The 20578-nt window shown below is 33.3% G+C and overlaps 1 protein-coding gene across 4 annotated transcripts in view; it reads left to right on the forward strand.

Moving 5' to 3' along the window:
• LOC115879531 (D-2-hydroxyglutarate dehydrogenase, mitochondrial-like) overlaps positions 1-20578 on the forward strand; it is a 186491-nt gene that overhangs the window by 122649 nt on the left and 43264 nt on the right. For all 4 annotated transcript variants that reach the window (XM_030896414.1, XM_030896411.1, XM_030896413.1 and 1 more), the window contains exons 2-4: positions 2180-2323; positions 6610-6757; positions 15297-15494. In XM_030896414.1, the coding sequence (XP_030752274.1) occupies positions 2210-2323; positions 6610-6757; positions 15297-15494 (460 nt within the window). In that variant the 5' untranslated portion in view covers positions 2180-2209. The remainder of the gene's footprint in view (positions 1-2179; positions 2324-6609; positions 6758-15296; positions 15495-20578) is intronic.

Below are 20578 nucleotides of genomic sequence, written 5' to 3' on the forward strand. Positions count from 1 at the left end.
AGCGTAAAAGAAAATATTTTGCCTGAAGAAAAACTCTCTTAACTCAAGAAAACTGGTTCTCTTGAAAAATTCGAAAATTTCTCTTGAATCTATTTTCATTCAACCAAGTGCAAGTTACTTTGTTTTAAGATAATAAGAAAAATACGCTAGGAAGTACTTCATTCAAGAAACATGGCCATTTTTGCAATAGCTAAATACTCTTTTGATGAAAAATAATATCGACACGCAAAGACAATTACGAAGGACGGTATATACAGTCTGCAGTCCGATCAGTCGTACGTCGCATTTCATAGGTCGGACATCATAGTACGCACGGGTTTTGTTGCTTGGCATTTTCCACTTGGAATTTTGCATAATTTGCTTTTTAAACGCATATCGTATAACAAATTAGTCATCGTTATTAACATGCATTTGTCATTTTTTTATGGACAAATTTTAGGATATATGGATTCTTTAAAGTTTCTGAAAAAATGGAAATTAGAGCATTTATTTGCTATATTTGAAGGTAAGAGACATTTACCTAATGCACCTGTTTAGATAATGCATGCGTGACTATAGATAGAATAAGAATATAGGTATCGATTTTTTTATGCAAATAATTACAAAAATTTTAGAATTTCAAGTCGTCGTATTCAAAAATTCAAAATGTGACAAAAGCTTATAATTTTAATAATTTATTTGCTTTACCTTGATTAATCGTGATGTAACATTTGTACCCCACTTAATAAATCGTGATTTAACAATATCACTTTACTTACTACAGACCAGGAAAACCTAAATTTATCAGAAAATAATATACCTCGTATAGTATGCCTGTATATGGCGTGTATATGATGTGTAGACTTCTCTTAGATTAAAATAAATTTTAGTTGAGTCAATAGTATTCGCTATTGATTTAAGAAAAGTGTCTCTTTAATCAAGAAATGTCTCTTTTCAGTCAAGAATTTTTGCATGAATCAAGAGACTATTGTTCTTGTAACAAGAACTTTTTTCCATATTCATTTTGGGTCAAGAGTGAAATACATTGGACATATAGATTCTTCTATTCTCTCTAATTTTTTAAAATTTTTAAATCTTATGAAAAGATAGTTAATGCTTTGGGCAAAGAAACGTCGTTCTTGGCCCTATTGAAAAGCGCCAATCTTTTGGGTCAAAGTCATATTCATTTCGACTGAGTCCCTGCTTGTCTCCCGGTGTAGACGGTTTTCCATTCTGGCTTTTTCTGTTCTTGTTGGAGCAGAGATGGGAGGTTCTCGCTCTCTCTCTCTCGCTTATTCTTGGTTCCTTTATACTTCCACAAGTGTCAGCTGCTTGTCCTGTAGTCCCTTTGAAGTTGCTCTGTTAATGTTCTCAGTGTTGGTAGGGGTTTTCCCTCCATCGTCGCCGCAACGGTTAGTCGGTTAACCACTTTTACAGAGCCCCACATGTAGAATTAAGAGGGACGAGAATATAATGGGTGTCCCAAGGTTAAGACCAGTAGAGGCTAGTCTTCTATCTAGCCACGCATTCCTTTGACCTGGTCCCGCTATAGTAGGATTTAGGTTTTTGGCGAGGTTGTCTCCTCTTGGTCTGGGCGGTTAAGCCAAGACACCCCGCCACACCCTCTGCCCGTGATTATAACGATAGCCAGTAGAGGGTGCCTGGTATGACGAACAGGGTAGTCCCAGCCGGCATCATTATACGTCTGGTACAATTCTCTTACCACGACATTGCAGCCCAGACAGTGAGATGCTCCTTAGACTTAGCCGAGACGGGATTACCTCTAGACTAGGAGCTTCTCCACCAACGGCAATGTCTCGCATAGCCTAGAGTAACCTAGAGGACCAAGACCAAGGGAGTCTAATCTTGCATTTGGCCATCACTATAAACAGTGGCGGATACAGAAGGGGGGGGGGGGCATGGGGCCTAGGTCCCCTCTAATAAATTGGGTTAAATATTAGGCTTTTGGGTTAAAAATGGCGCTCTAAAAAGCATATTCTACATTAATTTTTATTAGCCCCCCCCCCTAAAATAAATTCCTGTATCCGCCCCTGACTATAAACGATGCTCTGGGGTCTATGATCTATTTATTTAAGTAACCGATGAATTCCTTCAATATTTCATTAATTTACCATGTTGATATTAATGCAATACTCCTATTTCCTGTATACTGTTATATAGACAATTTTTTCTGTTGCAGGTTCCCAATTAGTTTGCCGAGAATGACAAAATGCTGACACAAATGATAATTCGTAAATTGTTTAATTTGAGAAACGCAAACAAGAGAAATAATTTAAAACTAAGCCAAAGATGTTTCAGTAGTCATCTCCCAGAATTGACTAAGGTAATAAGTATTTTATTCTAAGTCTATGGTAATAAGGTAATATATATTAGTTTTATTAGATTAGATAGCACATTTTTTATGATTTCAAAAATATAGGACTTATCTTTTTAATATTTTACATTTATAACAATTATTATTATAACATGCAATCACCTCCTAAATTTTTTCGCACCTAGGCCGCCTTTACAGATTCTATATTAGTGATGAGCAAGCGGAAGACCAAGACCAAGACTCCCTTAGTGTTGGTCTTGCAGTTAATAAGTAGTCTTGGTGTTGGTCTTGGTCTTGCGGAAGAGCAAGTCTTGCGCAAGATTTTTACTAAGTCCACTTTCCACATATCTTTAAATAAATCTTATTATATATATATATATAATATAAAATATTTTAACTTTTATAGGGTGGCTCAAAAAAGTGTGAGTGAATCGGGATTATTTTTTTAATGAAACACCCTGTATATTATTGCATTTTTGGCTTTCTTTCAGATCACTTTACATAATCTAAAGATATGAGCAAATATTTTTCGATACTTTGAGAGATATTAATAAATAAAAAATATATTTTTTCAGCCTTTCTTAAAAATATTATTAAAAAGAATAGGTAGGGTATTAATAAATTTAATAAATAGGTATTTACTTTAGATGGTCTGTACTTACTTTGCTATAAATAAGGTAATCGTAAATCATACAAGATGTTCAAAATTGTACGCCAAACTTTCAAAAGTATAAAATAATTTTTCTTCGTTTTTTTTAAATACTTAGAACACGCTGTATATTATTTCTTCAAGAGATGGAGAATCAACAAATGAACATTTATTTATTGTATTTAGAGTGTTTCAAAATTTTTAACGGTTTCGCAGATATTCGCGGTTTTATATTTCATATGGCATTTTCCACTGTAAATGTTGATCAATTGAAACCACCCAATGATTTTTCTCTCATATTTCGCCGTTAAAAGAGCCATATGAAATAATATTGCGTGTATATGCGAAACCATTAAAAATTTTGAAATACTTTAAATACAAAAAATGTTCAGTTTTTAACTCTCCATCTAATAAAAATGATATACAGGGCTTTCCATTTAAAAAAATTAAGGAAAAATATTTGATATTTTAGCAAGTTTAACGAAGAATTTTGAACACCTCGTATGATTTAAGATTGTGGGGTCTGGGAGATTTTTGACATGAGAAATTTGATTTTGATGTCAATATGACTCCTACTATTAGAGGGCGCCACCTACATGTGTTTTAACTGTTTTGAAGCGTAATAACTTTTTGTCCGTACCTGTATAAAACTTCCGAGCGAAAGAATATACATTTCTGTGACTTTTTACGTAAAAAATATCTCTTTGTAAAAATCGCTACTAGCAACCGTTCTTAAGATATTTAGAATGGAAATAGTCAATACATGTCATTTTTGACGAAAAATAAACACGTTGAGTTAGATAGTTATTTCACTGAAATAATAAATTTGGGAAATTTTTATTTTTTTTTAAATTAATCATAATTTTTTCTGAAAAAAATGATGATAAAGCAGTTTCTGTTGAACTTTTGGCACAAAAACATTTCAAATTTATAATCTCAGTCTAATAACTATTTAGTCAACATGTTTAATTTATGTCAATGATGACAGGTATTGATAATTTCGATTTCAAATATCTCGAAAACCATTACTCATAGCGATTTTTACCAAGAGACCTTTTTCACGTAAAAAACGTCGTAAATGTATATTTTTTTTACTCAGTAGTTTTATACAGGTACGGACGAAAAGTTATTACTCTTCAAATCAGTTAAAACATATGTAGGTGGCGCCCTCTACAAGTAGGAGTCATGTTGACATGAAAATCCAAATTTATCATGTTAAAAAACACCCAGACACCAATTTTCATCCAAATATTGACGTAACTTCATAAATTATTTGGAAAACATCGAAATAAAAATGAAACTTCTACACCCTGTATCTCCGAAACTAAGCATTTAAGGACATAATTTATACGACCTTTTTTACTTATTTTCTTCTGCAGAATATGCTACGGAAGTTTCCGGAATACAGTACGGACCACCCTGTATATATATATATATATACAGGGTGTTCCATTAAGGGAGGTCACCGGCCATATCTCGGAAACTACTGGGTATAGGAAGCCAGGAAAAAAATTCTTAAGACTAAAATGACCATGAGAAAATCCTGGAAATTATTTTTAAGTTCCGCATTTTACCGCAAGAGGCGCAATTGGTAGGGTGAATAACAAAATTCAAGTTTTCTTGAAAATTCTCATATTGAGCTATAACTTTAATAACAGCATTAGAATACCTGAAAAATTCCGCATAAATTCTGTCTGAGGCTCATTGGCGTACCGACCTTAATAAGGGTGGGGGAAGCTCTTGAACGTCTCAGTATTTAAAACTCTGTATCTTCTAAACGACTTATCCGATTTCAGCAAACTTAGGTTTGTTTGAAAGAGAAATGTAAGCGTTTTCAAATACTCAATCCACTGCTACCCAATAGTTACAAATTAAATTGCTAGAGGGCGCAATTTCCAATAATAACAGTTTTTGATTTTGTCACGAAAATTTAAATCATACGGTATAATTTTGATGTCATATTCGGAAAGTAGATTAAATTTGCAACAAAAAACGTTTAGACCGCAATTCGATATCTTCATTCGTTTCAGAATTATTGCCGGAAGAATACTTTATAACGCTTTAATTTGAAGAAATGGTTGTTTTCATAGTTTCGTAAGGTTAAACTTTGAATTGATAACAATTAGTTTTCATTTGTCATATTCCGTGCCTCCCTTCGCACTTTACCTAGGCTTAGGACTAGTCCAAATCATGTAAAAGGCAAAATTTGGAGCGTGCTTAAAGGCCAACGGGCCACAACAAAACAACAATAATACCAGTATTAAAGTTTTTAAGGAACCAATAGAAAGACTATTATTTTTTTTTTTTTTTTTTTTTTTTTTTATAAAAACCTCAACAACCATAAAATTAGACAAAAATTTCATGAAATGCTTTACCTACCACGAAACTATGAAAACAAGCATTTTTTTTAAATTAAAGCGTTATAAAGTATTCTTCCGGCAATAATTCTGAAACGAATGAAGATATCGAATTGCGGTCTAAACGTTTTTTGTTGCAAATTTAATCTACTTTCCGAATATGACATCAAAATTATACCGTATGATTTAAATTTTCGTGACAAAATCAAAAAAAAACTGTTATTATTGGAAATTGCGCCCTCTAGCAATTTAATTTGTAACTATTGGGTAGCAGTGGATTGAGTATTTGAAAACGCTTACATTTCTCTTTCAAACAAACCTAAGTTTGCTGAAATCGGATAAGTCGTTTAGAAGATACAGAGTTTTAAATACTGAGACGTTCAAGAGCTTCCCCCACCCTTATTAAGGTCGGTACGCCAATGAGCCTCAGACAGAATTTATGCGGAATTTTTCAGGTATTCTAATGCTGTTATTAAAGTTATAGCTCAATATGAGAATTTTCAAGAAAACTTGAATTTTGTTATTCACCCTACCAATTGCGCCTCTTGCGGTAAAATGCGGAACTTAAAATTAATTTCCAGGATTTTCTCATGGTCATTTTAGTCTTAAGAATTTTTTTCCTGACTTCCTATACCCAGTAGTTTCCGAGATATGGCCGGTGACCTCCCTTAATGGAACACCCTGTATATATATATTTTTATTTATTTATGAATACCTCGGAAATTATCGAAATATATTTACTCATATCTTAGTATTATGTAAATTGATCTGAAAGAAAGCCAAAAATGCAATAATATACAGAGTGTTCCATTTAACAAATATATCATCCCGACCCACTCACACTTTTTTGAGCCACCCTATAGAAGTTAAAATATTTTCCTGAAATACATCCTAGTACATATTTTAGGTTTGCAATTATTAAACAAAACGCCCAAGTTTCTTATTCTAGGAGCTACAAATGCCCGACGCACTATTGCCAAACCCTGCATATTTTAATAATTTACATTTATAACTAACATTTTAGCAAGCAATCAACCTCGTATTTTTTTTCGTACATATGCCGTCTTTATTTACAGCCTCTATTAATATAGTGGCTATAAATAAATACGGCATATCTACTAGACTTCTAATAAGTCTATTAGATACCACATTTTTTGTTATTTCAAAAATACATGCCCTATTTTTTAATATTTTTTGATGAATATTCCAGCTGAAAAAAAAATAATAAAAAACCTTTTAAAAGTGGGACAGTATAAAATGATAACATGACAATATAAATATTTTTTTAGAACCGCTATTCAGTGAAAAGGGGTAATTATGCTGTTCTAACCGAAGATCATAAACAATTTTTTATAGACTTACTTGGATCTACGAGAGTCATAACTAATCCTGATGAATGTTTAAGCTATAATGTTGACTGGATTAAAAACGTGAGGGGTAGGATAAGAATTATATTTTTTTATTAATTCTTTGTATAAATTTAATATGTTTAATAAATTTAAATAAATAAACGCACAAAATGAAAAGTCTCGTATACAGGGTGGCGCCACCATGAGACACGGAGGCTACAAGGAGAACAACAGTTTGTATATTGAATTGACATTTTGTGACCATATAAATATGTAGGTTAATTAAAATTATTTTTTAAAATTATATTTACAGGGTGTTTCAAAAAACATGTGCTATCTCTCGTGGAGAGATTCTTCACATAAAAATAAGTACTTGTTAATAATTAAAAAAAGTTCAATCATTCTTTTGGTGTTAGGAATATACAGGGTGTTTCAGAAAACATGTGCCATCTCCCGTAGTTCCTCACGTAAAAATAAGATTTATTTTTCATATCAACATAGGTCCGATTAGGCTTTGTTTCGTAGCTACAGGGTGTTAAAGTCTTAATAATTTTTCGATTTATTATAATTTTCTTCCAAGTACTTTTAGCGTTTCGAATGAAATTTTCAAGGTAGAACTTGTACCGTAGAAGTGACTATAAATGCGACATATTTTAAAGTTAAAAAAGTGTCGACATATTCACCAGGGATGTGGATGTGGGTTATCACTGGAATATTTTTCTAAAAAAAGCATGTACGCCACTGACTTTTTTCTCCTGTTAACGAAATAGTGCAAGCAGTTTAATGCCGATTAAAAGTTGTCTCTTAATATTTGGTCGATTTCGGCCTCCTTGATGAGATAAACGCAATTTTATTAATTTGCCTTGATCCGAGTCTAATAGCAACCTTTAAAGAAATAAATATCATTAACTTGCGACAGTTTTAAAAAAGTACACATTGATTTCTCACCAAAAAAAATAAAAAAAGTTCCTATAAACATGGGTATGGAAATGCATAGTTTTAGAGTTACAAGATGTTAAAAATTATTAAATTAGTTTTTTTTGTAATTATTTTAAATACCATTATTTTTTATTTGAAATTGCCCTAGATTGGACTAATAGTAATAATAACTAATAGTAATAATAAATATAATAAATATTTAATAAGAAATTAGGTAAAATATATAATTAACTGCACCACCCTGTAGCTACGAAACAAAGCAGAATCGGACCTATGTTGATATCAAAAATAAATCATATTGTCAAGGTGTATGTGGCGCCATCTGTCGGAGAAGTGAGCAACTAAAACAGCAACGTGTCAAGAAAAATGGCGCATTCGTCAGAAAGTAAAAGAAATTCTACAGAATTCTAGAATAGAATTTTCCGGACGACCCACAGCTATATAAAAGGCGCGCTATCGACAGTTGGGACAGTTTAAAGTTTGATAATACCGCGTTTTAAATTGTGAATTAATTGGCGAAGGTGCCAGTACCGTTAGGCTTTGGCCACACTGAAGAGCGGTCGGGCGTGCAGCGAGCGGCTAGCGAGCGAGCGATAATCTGTTCGGCGATTTTGTGGACATACCGAAGAGCGATTAGTTTGTCTTGTTTCATTGTTAGTATAGGTTGTGCAAAAATGTCGTTATCCAGGGTGAAAAGAAATATTCTAGTGACTGGTAATCTCTATATGCAATGAAATATATTTTTCAAAAAATCTCGAAAGTATGGAACGCATCCTATTAATCGAAGTAGACAAACATTTGGAGAATTTCATCACCTGTATTTTGAGTTAAGAGATTTTCCTGACAGATTCTTTGAATATCTACGTATGTCTAGAAATACGTTTGATTTTTTACTTAGCAAGATTAAAAACAGAATTACGAAAAGAAAAACAAATTATCGTACGCCTATATCAGCCGAGGAAAGGCTAGTGGTAACTTTAAGGTAAGAACCATATTTAGTCTTTAGGTTTGCAAAGTATATTTCATATTATAAAATTATAAGAAAATACATTCTATTCTTTACAACTTCCGATATGTTGTGTGTACACCATTAACAACCCTATGTTCTATCTGCTGTGATTCACCAACATTTTGTTCCCCTTGCTGTACATCATCAATATTCTGATCCACTAATTGCTTCTTTTTTTTCATTTTTATAATTAGTGATAATATCTCAGATTTTATTTCCAGTTTTTCTAAATCTGTGAAATCAGCTTTTTCTAAACTTTTAAGAAACAGCAAATCTGCATTTTCTTCTTTGCAGTCTTGTTCTAAAAGCTGAACTTTCCTATTTTCCAGTTCCAAAAACTTGTCCTGCACATCTGGTTTGGTTCTCTTTTGTCGATTAAAACTTGAGCCACTTACTGCTGCTCTGTGGGATGGCCCTGAAGAATGTGAGTTTTGAGGAGACATATTATTATAATCATCCTCCTGTCCATTTTCGGATTCACTTGAATCTCCCGTTTCCATCAGTGAAGTCCCTTGCGTTTGCGAATTAGTTTCCATTGGTAAATTTCCTTGCGTCTGCAAAGGAACGACAAAATCTCTTAAGAAGTACATCTGGTCAAAATACTGCCATTTGGGTTTCCCAGGTAGTGAGGGATCTCCAGATTTCGGAACTGGTATTTTTTTTAACCTCCTTTCTAAACTGATCCTTCAATTTCTTCCATTTGAGTTTTGCATCGGAAACTGAAAATAAAATCATTGGAATACTAAAAAAATGCAACTAATACAAAATAATATGCACAAATGAAAACTTATTTTTGTTTTAGGTATTTGGCAACTGGCGCTTCATTTAGATCTTTGGCGTTTTCCTTCAGAATGGGAAAATCTACAATTAGCAAAATAGTTTTTGAGACTTGTGCAGTTATATGGGAAGAGCTTGTTGACGAATTTATGCCAGTTCCTACTGAAATACATTTAAAAAAAAGTTATACGTGACTATTATAATCGGTGGAAATTTCCAAATTGCTTCGGTTCTATAGATGGAAAACACTGTCAGATTAAATGTCCAACGAATTCTGGGTCACATTATTTTAACTATTTGCACTACTTTTCTGTGGTTTTACAAGCTGTTGCTGACGCAGATAAAAAAATTTTGACGATAGAAGTTGGAGGGTGAGGTAAACAGAGTGACGGTGGGACTTTTGCAGGATCAACACTATTTAATTTTTTGGAAAGTAATATGTTCAATGTGCCTCAGTCAGCCAACCTACCAAATACAAATATTAAACTACCAAACTTCTTAATAGGAGATGAACAAGTACAACAACAATTCAAATTCGTGAAGAACTTGCAAATTACTTATTTCAATTGCCTCGATAATTATTGTAATATAATTCATATTTATATTTCACTATATCGAACAAATTAATGTGTGTATGTATAATGTAAATAATAAAAAATTCTAATTTCTATTGCTATTAATTGTTATATTTATAATTATTTTTCAATACTTACCACTACAATTACATGCCGCAGCAACCTCTTGCCATATTTTTTCAATAGCATTTTTGTTTTTATAGAGTGGATGACTATCTTGCCACAAAGGTCTCCGTGTTTGCACTTCGGATATAAGAAGTTCTTTATTTACGTTTTTGCCACTGCTACACATTTTGTCACGCTTTATTCTCAATTATATTTATCATACTGACAACAAAAATAATAATAAAAACAAGTTTCTACATATCATAAATATTTACTTCGGCCGTATTCGTCACAATTCGGTGTCCCGTCACAAAATTCGCACGCTCGAAATTCAAACAGATTTGTTTTTTAATAATTCGCTCGCTGCACGCTTGAATATCGCCCGCCCGCAAAAGTTCAGTGTGGTCACTTGTATTGTAGCCCAGTGTTTAGAAAAATCGCTCGCTCGCTGGACGCCCGCTCGCTCTTCAGTGTAGCCAAAGCCTTAGAGTAATATTAGTTGCATAAATCGTGTTGTAAATTAGTATAACTTGTGCGTACAGAGTGAGAGAAAATAAATTCGTTAAGTATTTTACCGTGAGTTTAAATTAGTGGACCCGCGAAATCCGTAACAATTGGTGTCAGAAGTGGGATTTAAGTGGATTTTGAAGATTTTACACCGAATTTGGGAATTTTTATGGTTGATACGAGAGAACAAGCGAAGAAAATGGAGGAAGTAAGCAAATTATTGGGCGATTTTATGGAGAATATGAGAAGGGAAAAGGCAGAAGAACAAGAGAGGCTGCGTAAAGAGAAAGCAGAAGAACAAGAAAGACTACGTAAAGATAAGGAAGAGGAAAAATTACAACGGCAACAAGAAAAACAAGAAGAACAGGACCGGCTTGAGAAAATTCTGGAAGGCTTAGAGGCGCGTCATCAGAAAGAAAGACAAGAGGAACAGGACCGGATCGAGAAAATTTTACAAGGGTTTGAAGTGCGTCGATAAAAAGAAAAACTTGAAGAGCAGGATCGTATTAAGAAAAGTCTCGAAAATATGGAAAAAAGCAACAAGAACGTTGGAAGTACGTTGCCAGGAACAGCAGAACCACTTCCAAGAAGCCGTAGAAGATCTGAAGGAGCGCCTTCAGCAGAAGATAGAAAGGTTGGAGATGGACCTACAGAAGACCAAGGTACAAGTAAGGACACCTGGCGTTCCGGGAACTGCGAACCTTAAGGCTCCGACCTACGATGGACAAACGACATGGACGATGTACCACCGCCAGTTTGAAGCTGCGGCTGCTGCCAACGGATGGACCGACCAGGAGAAAGCAGCGGCACTTGTCATCGCGCTGCGTGGCCCTGCCCTGGAACTGCTGCAAACTATTCCTGCAGCCCAACAGCAGGAGTACGAAACCTTGGTTGCTGCATTGGACCGAAGATATCGACAACCAACATCGACGTCAACTTTACCAGGCCCAGATCAAGACACGCCTGCACAGGTCAGGAGAGAGTCTGCAGGAATTCGAAGCAGACTTACGTCGGCTGGTACACCTGGCATATCCAGAAGCACCGGAAGGGTTTAGGGAGGAACTCGCCGCCCAGTGTTTTATCAGCGGACTGAAGGACCACGAGTTAGAGAAGGCGCTGCAAATATCGCGGTTTTCGACCAGCAGCGAAGTACTTGTCAGGGCGCTGGAAATAGAAGCTGCATTTAGCGCCATTCCTAAACTGAAGATAGGCTCGGTAACGGTTGAGGAACAGCCAAAGAGTTCTGACATACGTTTGGAGGAGATGTTTAATAAACTATGTGAGTTACTAGTGAATAAAAGAGCCAACAACACTCAGACAGAGAACCAGAGAAGATCCATTAGGTGCTATGACCAGTAATTAAATTTTAAATTTTACTGGTCAACTAAAATTTAGGTAGCTGTTAACGAAATTTAAAATTTACTCTCTATTTTCAAAAATGTGAAATATGTCAAAATCCTTAGATATTGGGGATATGCTTCTTTAGTAAAACTCACCTTTATTTTTTTTCCGAAAATCAAGTAATATATAAGGTATCCCATTAGAAAAAACAAAACTTTGATGTGTAACTTTTTTTGGGGACGCCCTGTATAATTCTATATATTTTTATAAAATGCTTTCAGTTAACCTACATATGCTGCCAAAATTTCATTTCGATATAAACTACCGTTCTCTTTGGAGCTTCCGCAGCGTATGAGAGGCGCCATCCTGTACAAAAATTTACAAAAAATTCGAATTTTGTCAAATAAATTTAAAACTTTTTTTACGTTTAAACTATAATCCGTCCAAAGTTACCTTTTCGTTATAAGTAGCAATAATTCAATTTCGTTATTCTGGCAGTTCTATGGAAAAGAACTTGCCTGAGCGTAAAATACAGAATTCATTGCATTTTTTCTATAAAACTGCGGCGTGGATCGATTTCATTCGAAATTAAATATTTTTTAACAGCTATAATAACCAGCAAATAACCAGTACCCACTTCTAATCGTCCACTGAAAAATGTATTTATTGCTGATGACTTTTCATGGAATTAGTAAATTAATTACTTTGTATTAATATAAAAAACACTTTTAGTTTTTGTAGAAAAACATTTTTTTCTGAAAAAATACTAAGTTGTTAGTTTTAGTAATAGAAAGTTGTTTTCAAAAGAACATGTTATGCGCCATTAAAATTATTATTAATTTAATTTTGGTACAAGTTCATTGTTTATATTCTTTTCCAGACTGCCTTCTATTTAAAATATCGAAAAAAGTTAAAAAAACGACGCTATTTCGAAAATAGTTTCTAGTAGAATTTTTCTATTAGTATTTTTATATAAGTAGTTTTGACGAATTATATTTTAGACGCAATAAGTTTAATAATTTTTCAATAAGAATCAGTTAAAGAGTGTATATAGTATACAGGGTGCTACAAATTCAAGGTACGAGCACTGGTATTTCGGTAACCGTAATAGATACGAACATGGTTAAATTGGGGCAAAGTTGCGTATTGGGATGTTCACCTAGATGCCATCAAAAAAAGTTTTAAAAATTTCAAGGATTGCTGAGTTTTTTGGAAAAAAAGTTTTTTTTTGAAAATTAACTTTATTTTTTCCTGTCGTTATTTTTAAGAAAATCAAAAAACTAATTACACATTTTTATAGCTACTTTATTAGGGCTATCTGATAGTATTTTTAGATTTTCAAATTAGCTGATAATTTGTGAGATACAGAGTCCAACTCAATTTTTTTAAATACGGACCTGCATTTTTTATTTCAGATTTTGAAAGAACTCAGTCTCCTGAGTACAATGATATGCCACACTTTATACTTTTTTTTGTTTTGGGTCCCTTAACAACAATAAAACTATTTAATTATTATTTAAAATAATTTCAAGTCCGACTCTGGTTTTTTAAAGTATTTAATCTCATTATATTCATCGCAACAATATTAGCCAGCGCTAATTAACATTGAATAAGGAAAATCGAGCCAATTGGTAGATTCAAATAAATTATATCCAGGTCAGCAATTTAAAGATATTATTTTTAACTTATTTTTATTGTGAATTTGAAATCTCAGTGTGCGATCTAATATGCGTAATATTAATCGTAGTTATCATAAGTAAATCAACTTCTACAAACTAGTTTCTAATGTTCTACATGTTCGAAATGGTTACCAGTTACCATTTACCACCCTCCCTATTGCACAAATGTATTTTTCGTTCAATTTTATTTATAACTCTTTGAACTTTCTTCTTATACTTCAGAATGCATTTTGTACTCTTTATTGGAAATGTTGAGATGTATTGATTTCACTTTTACAAATGACGCGAAGTAATGTATTCATTTGTATATTATTTTTTATTATTTTATTGCATTTGATTTTCCATATTTAATGTTATACCCCACATCATTTTTAGTTTGAAAGCTTATTAATATTGTAATGATGAATAAATACAGGGGCGGATACGGGAATTTATTTTAGGGGGGGCCAAAATAAAAAGCAATGTAAAATATGCTTATTAGGGCCGTTTTTAACCCAAAAGCCTAACATTTTACACAATTTACAGATTTTAGGGGTAGCCCGTGCTCCATAGGCCCCCCTCTGTATCCGCCACTGAATAGAAATAATAGTATAATAATAGCTCCCATATATAGCGTTTAACGCCTTGGGAGTAGCAAGGTACAGCTTGCCATACGAGAGCCGTTCGGTATACAAGGAAGGTAATGTGGTTAGCACTACGCTTCAACCGCCTATTATTACCTCAGGATTGTGAATCCCAAGTACTCATTTAAGGCTGAGTCGACCTAGGTACCCAAACTATTTTTATTTTAATAAAAATAGTCGGCTGATGCAATGCCGGGTGTGGGATTCGAACCCATTACCTTGAGATTGGTAGACGAGCGCCTGTACCTCTACGCCACCGAGCACCTATGAATAGATTAAATATTAAAAAAAACAGAGCCGGACTTGAAATTAGTTTAAATAAATTGTGTTCAAATGTCCGAAACAAAAAAAATATTAAGTGTGGCATCATTATACTCAGGAGACTGAGTTCTTTCAAAAACTGAAATAAAAAATGCAGGTCCGTATTTAAAAAAATTGTATCTCACAAATTATCAGCTAATTTGAAAATCTAAAAATACTGTCAGATAGCTCTTATAAAGTGGCTATAAGAATGTGCAATTATTTTTTTGATTTTCTTAAAAGTAACGACAGGAAAAAATAAAATTAATTTTTAAAAAAATCCGTTTTTTCCAAATAACTCAGCAATTCTTGAAATTATTAAAACTTTTTTGATGGCATCTTGGTGAACATCCCAAAGCGCAACTTTGCCCCAATTTAACCATATTCGTATCTATTACGGTTACCGAAGATAGTGCTCTTACCTCCAATTTGTAGCACCCTGTATAGTCTAGTCAAATTGTATCTTTTTGGGGAAAATTTTGGGGTAGGTGGTTTTGATTTATTTTGTTCTTCATGTTTTTTTAAACCTATTTTAAAACCTTAGATTCGAATTCAGCATTCCAAAAAACAGAAGGGAAAAAATTAATAAACAGAACAAAAAGATAATAAACTGAAGAAATTAGAACTATCCCACATTTTTCCTCCAAAAGGCTTTTTTTTAGTAACATTTGACTAGATTAATTTGTATAACCATTATATTATTATCGCCAGGTATACTTACTGATTCTGATACCCTGCTTAATAATTATTAATAAACAAATATTTGTTTAAGGCTACAGTACATGCATTTTAAAGCCAAAAACAACAGAGGAAGTTTCAAATATCTTGGCGTTCTGTAATGATAATAGAATTGCGGTTTGCCCACAAGGAGGAAATACCGGTTTGGTTGGAGGATCTGTACCAGTTTTTGATGAAGTTGTTCTTTCCACGTCGTTAATGAATAAAATTTATAGTATCAATGATACTTCAGGTAATATAGAGTTTTGAGTCTCTTTAAAAGTGTAGTTGAATGTCTAACCAAATCTAACAAATATATCTAAACATGCAAATATGTATGCTTGCGTCCAGAAAAAAAAACATGGAAACATGGAGCTAAAAATTAGCCATAAATACAGGGCATCCCAGATATAAATGCAAGTATTTTAAGTGGTTGTATTCTGTATTAAAACCACTATTGGGTATATTTCTATTAAAATATTTTTTTATTGCGAACATTGGCCATTTTGTGCAATATTATTTTAGCAATAAGTCAATAATAGGTCATAACGAAATAAAAAAATTAATGAATATTAAGTTGCAAAACATAAATACGATATAATTTTACCAATATTGTATTAATCCAAAATACAAAATATTGATGAAATATCTGAAAAAAGAACTATCTTCAACGTTCTACGAGTATTAGCAACGTTTCTATAATATTGTGAAATGTTTTTACAAGGTTGCGACAAGTTTTAAAATAACCGTGCACTGGGTCGGACTGGCCATATAGTCAGGGTGGCGATTGCTAGCCGGGCCCCAGCCTTCGTGGGCCCCCCTGTCTTAGGACCTAAATGTAAAATAGTTTATTATTTACTAGCGTGTACCAGCGACTTCGTTCGCGTCGAATTAATCATTTGTAATGGTGATGATAAAGCAAAGCAAGAATTTCCATTAACCTACAAACTGGATAAACTTTTCTCACATATATATATGTCAGCATGAGAAAAAACAATATGGCGATATTATTATATAACTTGGTAATATTTGAGGGGTAGTTTCATCTCGTTGGAATTTGACTTTCGAAAAATCCGTTTGCCAAAAATAAGCTTTTTACGTGAAGCAGTTTAAGCAGAATCTTGGTTAAGAAATTACCCAACTTTTTGGAACACCCTGCATGATTTTTTTAAAAAATTTCAAAATATGTAAAAAACAAATAAACTATGCTTGTCCAAGCGTTTTCCCGAAAGACTAACCGTTTTTTAAATAACAAATATTGTAATATTTGAGGGGCGTTTTCACCCCCTTGGAATTTGAGATTCGAGAAACCCCTCCTTATCGAACCTACACCCCACAGTCAATCCGTTTGCCAAAAATCAGCTTTAAACGTCAAGCAGTTTAAGCAGAATCGTGATTACTCAATGGTCATATTTTATGAAACACCCTGTATAAATTTATAAAAAATCTTAAAATATGTAAAACAACAATAAAATTATAAAAACAATAAAATATAATTGTTTAAGAGTTTTTCCGAAAAGCTCACCGGTTTTTTAATAAAAAATATTTTAATATTTGAGGGATAGTTTCACCCCCTTAGAATTCGAGTTTCGAAAAATCCCTAACCTAACCTAACCCTAAAGTCAATCTGTTTTCCAAAAATCAGCTTTTTACGTCAAGCGCTTTAAGCAGGATGATTAATCAATGACCAGATTTTTCGAAACACCCTGTATACATTTTTAAAAAATCTTAAAATATGTAAAAAAACAAAATAAAATATACGTGTTTAAACGTTTTTTGCGGAAACTTGACCGTTTTTTAAATAAAACATATTCTAATATTTGAGGGGTGGTTTTACCCTCTTGGAACTGGAATTTCGAAAAATCCCTTCTTATCGAACCTCTTCACCCTAGAGTCAACCTGTATGCCAAAATTGAGCTTCTTACGTTGAGTGGTTTGAGCAGGATCGTGATTAATCAGTATGTCAGTCACTTAAGGATTTTATATATTAGTTTTTTTTATAGATTCTTAATTACACTAAAAAATAAATTGTAATAAACCCAGCAATTGTAGAAAACAGTACTGCATTTTGTATCTTAAAATGGTAGTAGGCATCACCCAAATAAAAACTGTCGCTTGCGATCCAGAGCCTCGCAATGACATATTAGGTGCTCCGCTGTTTCAGGATCTTTATCGCAGAGTCTGCAGCAAAGACTTCCTTGATACAGGTTGAGCCTGTTCAGGTAACACTTGACAGCCATGTGTCCTGTCAAGAGGCCTGTTGTAATCCGCACTTTATTCCTCCCAGAGAGAAACTAATAACTAAAGTGAGAGGGCTTGTGGAATAGGGCATTACGTAGACAAGTTTATTTTGTCACCGCGCATCCCAGACGCCCATAGCGTTTAGGCGGTCAAAAAAGGAAGTTTCCAACTTTGCAAGTTAAACATTTGACAGGATTAATTAGATTGTCAGTAGCTTTTTCTATTTCTTAGTTCTAGAAGGAGATAACTAAAATCTGTTGATAATCGGAGCAAATCGGAGTAATAAATTGTTTTTGACTGAATGTGCCTCTTCTTTTAGCTTGTCAGAAGAGAAGATTATTGTCATTATTGATTATTTCAGATTCCACGATTATTCAGCATTTTTGTAATTTTTGTTTTGTGGTTGAGACCCAGACAAAACGTTTCCTTTAAAGGTAAGTTTTATCTCGGTAATTATTTTAACATACCTAATAGTAATAGTGAGTGCACATAATAATCGTACATTGCTAATTTATTTTTTTTAATTTAAAACATCACATTCTTTTCTGCTACCTATGGAACGACTAGGTATTATACCTGGTATTATTTCGAGTAATACAAATTATTTTCTTCAACTGCTAGGTTCTTGTTATAGAATAAAGACTATATCAAAAACATTGAATACCTACGGGATACCTACTGATACTCTGTGCCAGCTCCCAACCGTGCTTCCCTGTTCACTCCCAACCAAGTTAGATAAAAAAGATACTGAAGATTGCAGCCTTGAGTTGGAGTATGGCAAGGAGTATGGAGTTAAATAAATTATTATGTTCCTATACAGTATTTTATTTATAGGTTTTAATGCTTAAAAATTAACAATATTTAAATAATTAAATATTGTTAATTTAAATGGCCGGGCAAACGCTATCGCGCCTTGCCGCTGTGACGTCACCCGCCGTTCTTCTGGTTGAGTGGAGCCAGACGCGTGTTTATTTTACACAGTTTGCTTTTAAACGCTGTTGAATCCGAGTCAAAATTTTAGTTATTTGTGTTAATTAATACATAATTAGTAATTAGTGATATTTATAAATAGTAATGGATGAGCGAAAACAGAAAAAAATGGTCCAAGGCCATAAGAAGAGTTGAAAAGAAAAACGTTAAATTATCCTCTATTTTTACGATTTATTGTTGTGAAGATTATTTTGATGTAAGTTCATATATTTATGTATATTGTCTTACATAGGTATATGAAATTTGAATGTACATGGTTATTCATTATATTTTGACACCCACATACAGCCTTAACTGCAAGTAGAAGAAAACATTAAATAAAAAAGTTCCATGGTTTTTCATATACTCTCTTTAAAAATTAATTCTATTTATACAGGGTGTCTCAAAGAAGGTGGTCCAGAAAATTTTAGGTATTTTTCGCTTTTCAACTGTCAATATTTCGTAAACATTTGAAGATAGGTATAGGATATTATACATGAAATATATCTAGAATACCTAGAAATTTCCGAAGAATCCAAAAATATATAGGGTGTTTCACTTAAATAAGTAACTTAATTTTGGCGTTTGCTTATGGGACACCTTGTATAATATTTTCATTACTGATAAACAATGTATTTCCTATAATTTCGTAAAAAAAATATTTAAAAATAACAAGAGTAAGGGAGTGTCAATATATAAAAAAAACTTTCTTTTTCACGCTATGCTCTGGAGATATTTTTCCACGTACTAAACAAATATTTTTGTCTCTTTTCACTTCTACATAACCTACATCTCCATACGTCTCCCTACCTGATCTGAAAAATAAGTTTATAACATTAATTTATAACTATATAAAGTTCGTAACAGTAGGTACCTACTTATACTTAAATATGCCTCAGTACTACAAAGAATAAATGTTACATACCTCTCTGTTTTTTTCCTCGTAATTCAGCACCAATAAATTGGGAATTTGTATTTATAAAAGCAGCCAACATGAAAGCATCGACTTTTGGCAAGTTATCTGATTGTGCTTTTACAAACCCGGAATCTGCCATTACTTAAAAAATTTTCATAACACACAACACATACAAATAATAACTGCACAAAAAAGCATAAAAAGCTTCTTCAATCAACGCTAAAAGCAACAAAAATGTCTTAGTACGCCACCTAAATACGTACATAAACGGAACACGTCTGGCTGCTGCTGGCCATCGCGCGTCTACGAGAATGGCGGGTGACGTCAGACCAGTAGAATATCGTTTCAATTCGCGGGGCGTCGTTTGCGTTATCCATAGTATTTTAATGGCCCTTTTTATAAAATTGTGGTACTGCTTTCAAGAAAAAAGTTTTTATTTGCATTTACACATATTTATTCTAATAAATTGAACAGTTTGTGGCGAAAAATAAAATATATGCATCTTCCTCATTGGCGGTCAATGTCAGCACCGTTTAGGGAAAGGTATTACATATTTTCATTTTTAATAATAATGAACATTGAACAAATATCTTCACTCTTGGCTTTATTAGAGGAAGATGAGGAGGAACAACAGAGGTAATTAAATGTTTTATTAGCTCCAGTTGCTATAGCTATACTAGACTACTAGATCGTACGCTATTTTTTTATTTTCAGAAAAAAAAACGAAGAATTTGGGTTCATGATATAAACTTAGAGCGAGAATCTAAAGGCGAATTTTATACAAATTTTCAAGATCTAAAACACAGAGCGATTTTTAGTGTATTTTAGAATGAGCGTGGAATGTTTTGATGAAATATTGAATCTTATAAAATTAGACATTACTAGGCAAGTAGTGATTCCCACGAGAGTCTCGTTTTCGAGAGTCTCGATGGTCTCGTCTTGTTTTCGAGACGAGGCTCGAGGCGATACTGGGACAATACGAGACGAGACTTTTAATGGTCTCGTCTCGAGTCTCGTAAAAGACTTCTCGTGTCTCGCACGAGAGTCTCGCAGGTGAACACTTGAAAAACCTTTACTTAAAAACCAACTTTTACTTAAGTTCCAAAGTGCGTGTGAAGCAACTGGTAATTCTCGGCAACTGACACCTGTGTTGGATGTACCTACACGCTGGAATTCCAGTGATGATATGTTGCAAGTAGCTCTTAAAGGCA

Source organism: Sitophilus oryzae, unplaced genomic scaffold, assembly GCF_002938485.1.
Source record: "Sitophilus oryzae breed Bouriz unplaced genomic scaffold, Soryzae_2.0 scaffold_1582_pilon_pilon, whole genome shotgun sequence".
NCBI classification, from domain to species: Eukaryota; Metazoa; Arthropoda; class Insecta; order Coleoptera; family Curculionidae; genus Sitophilus; species Sitophilus oryzae.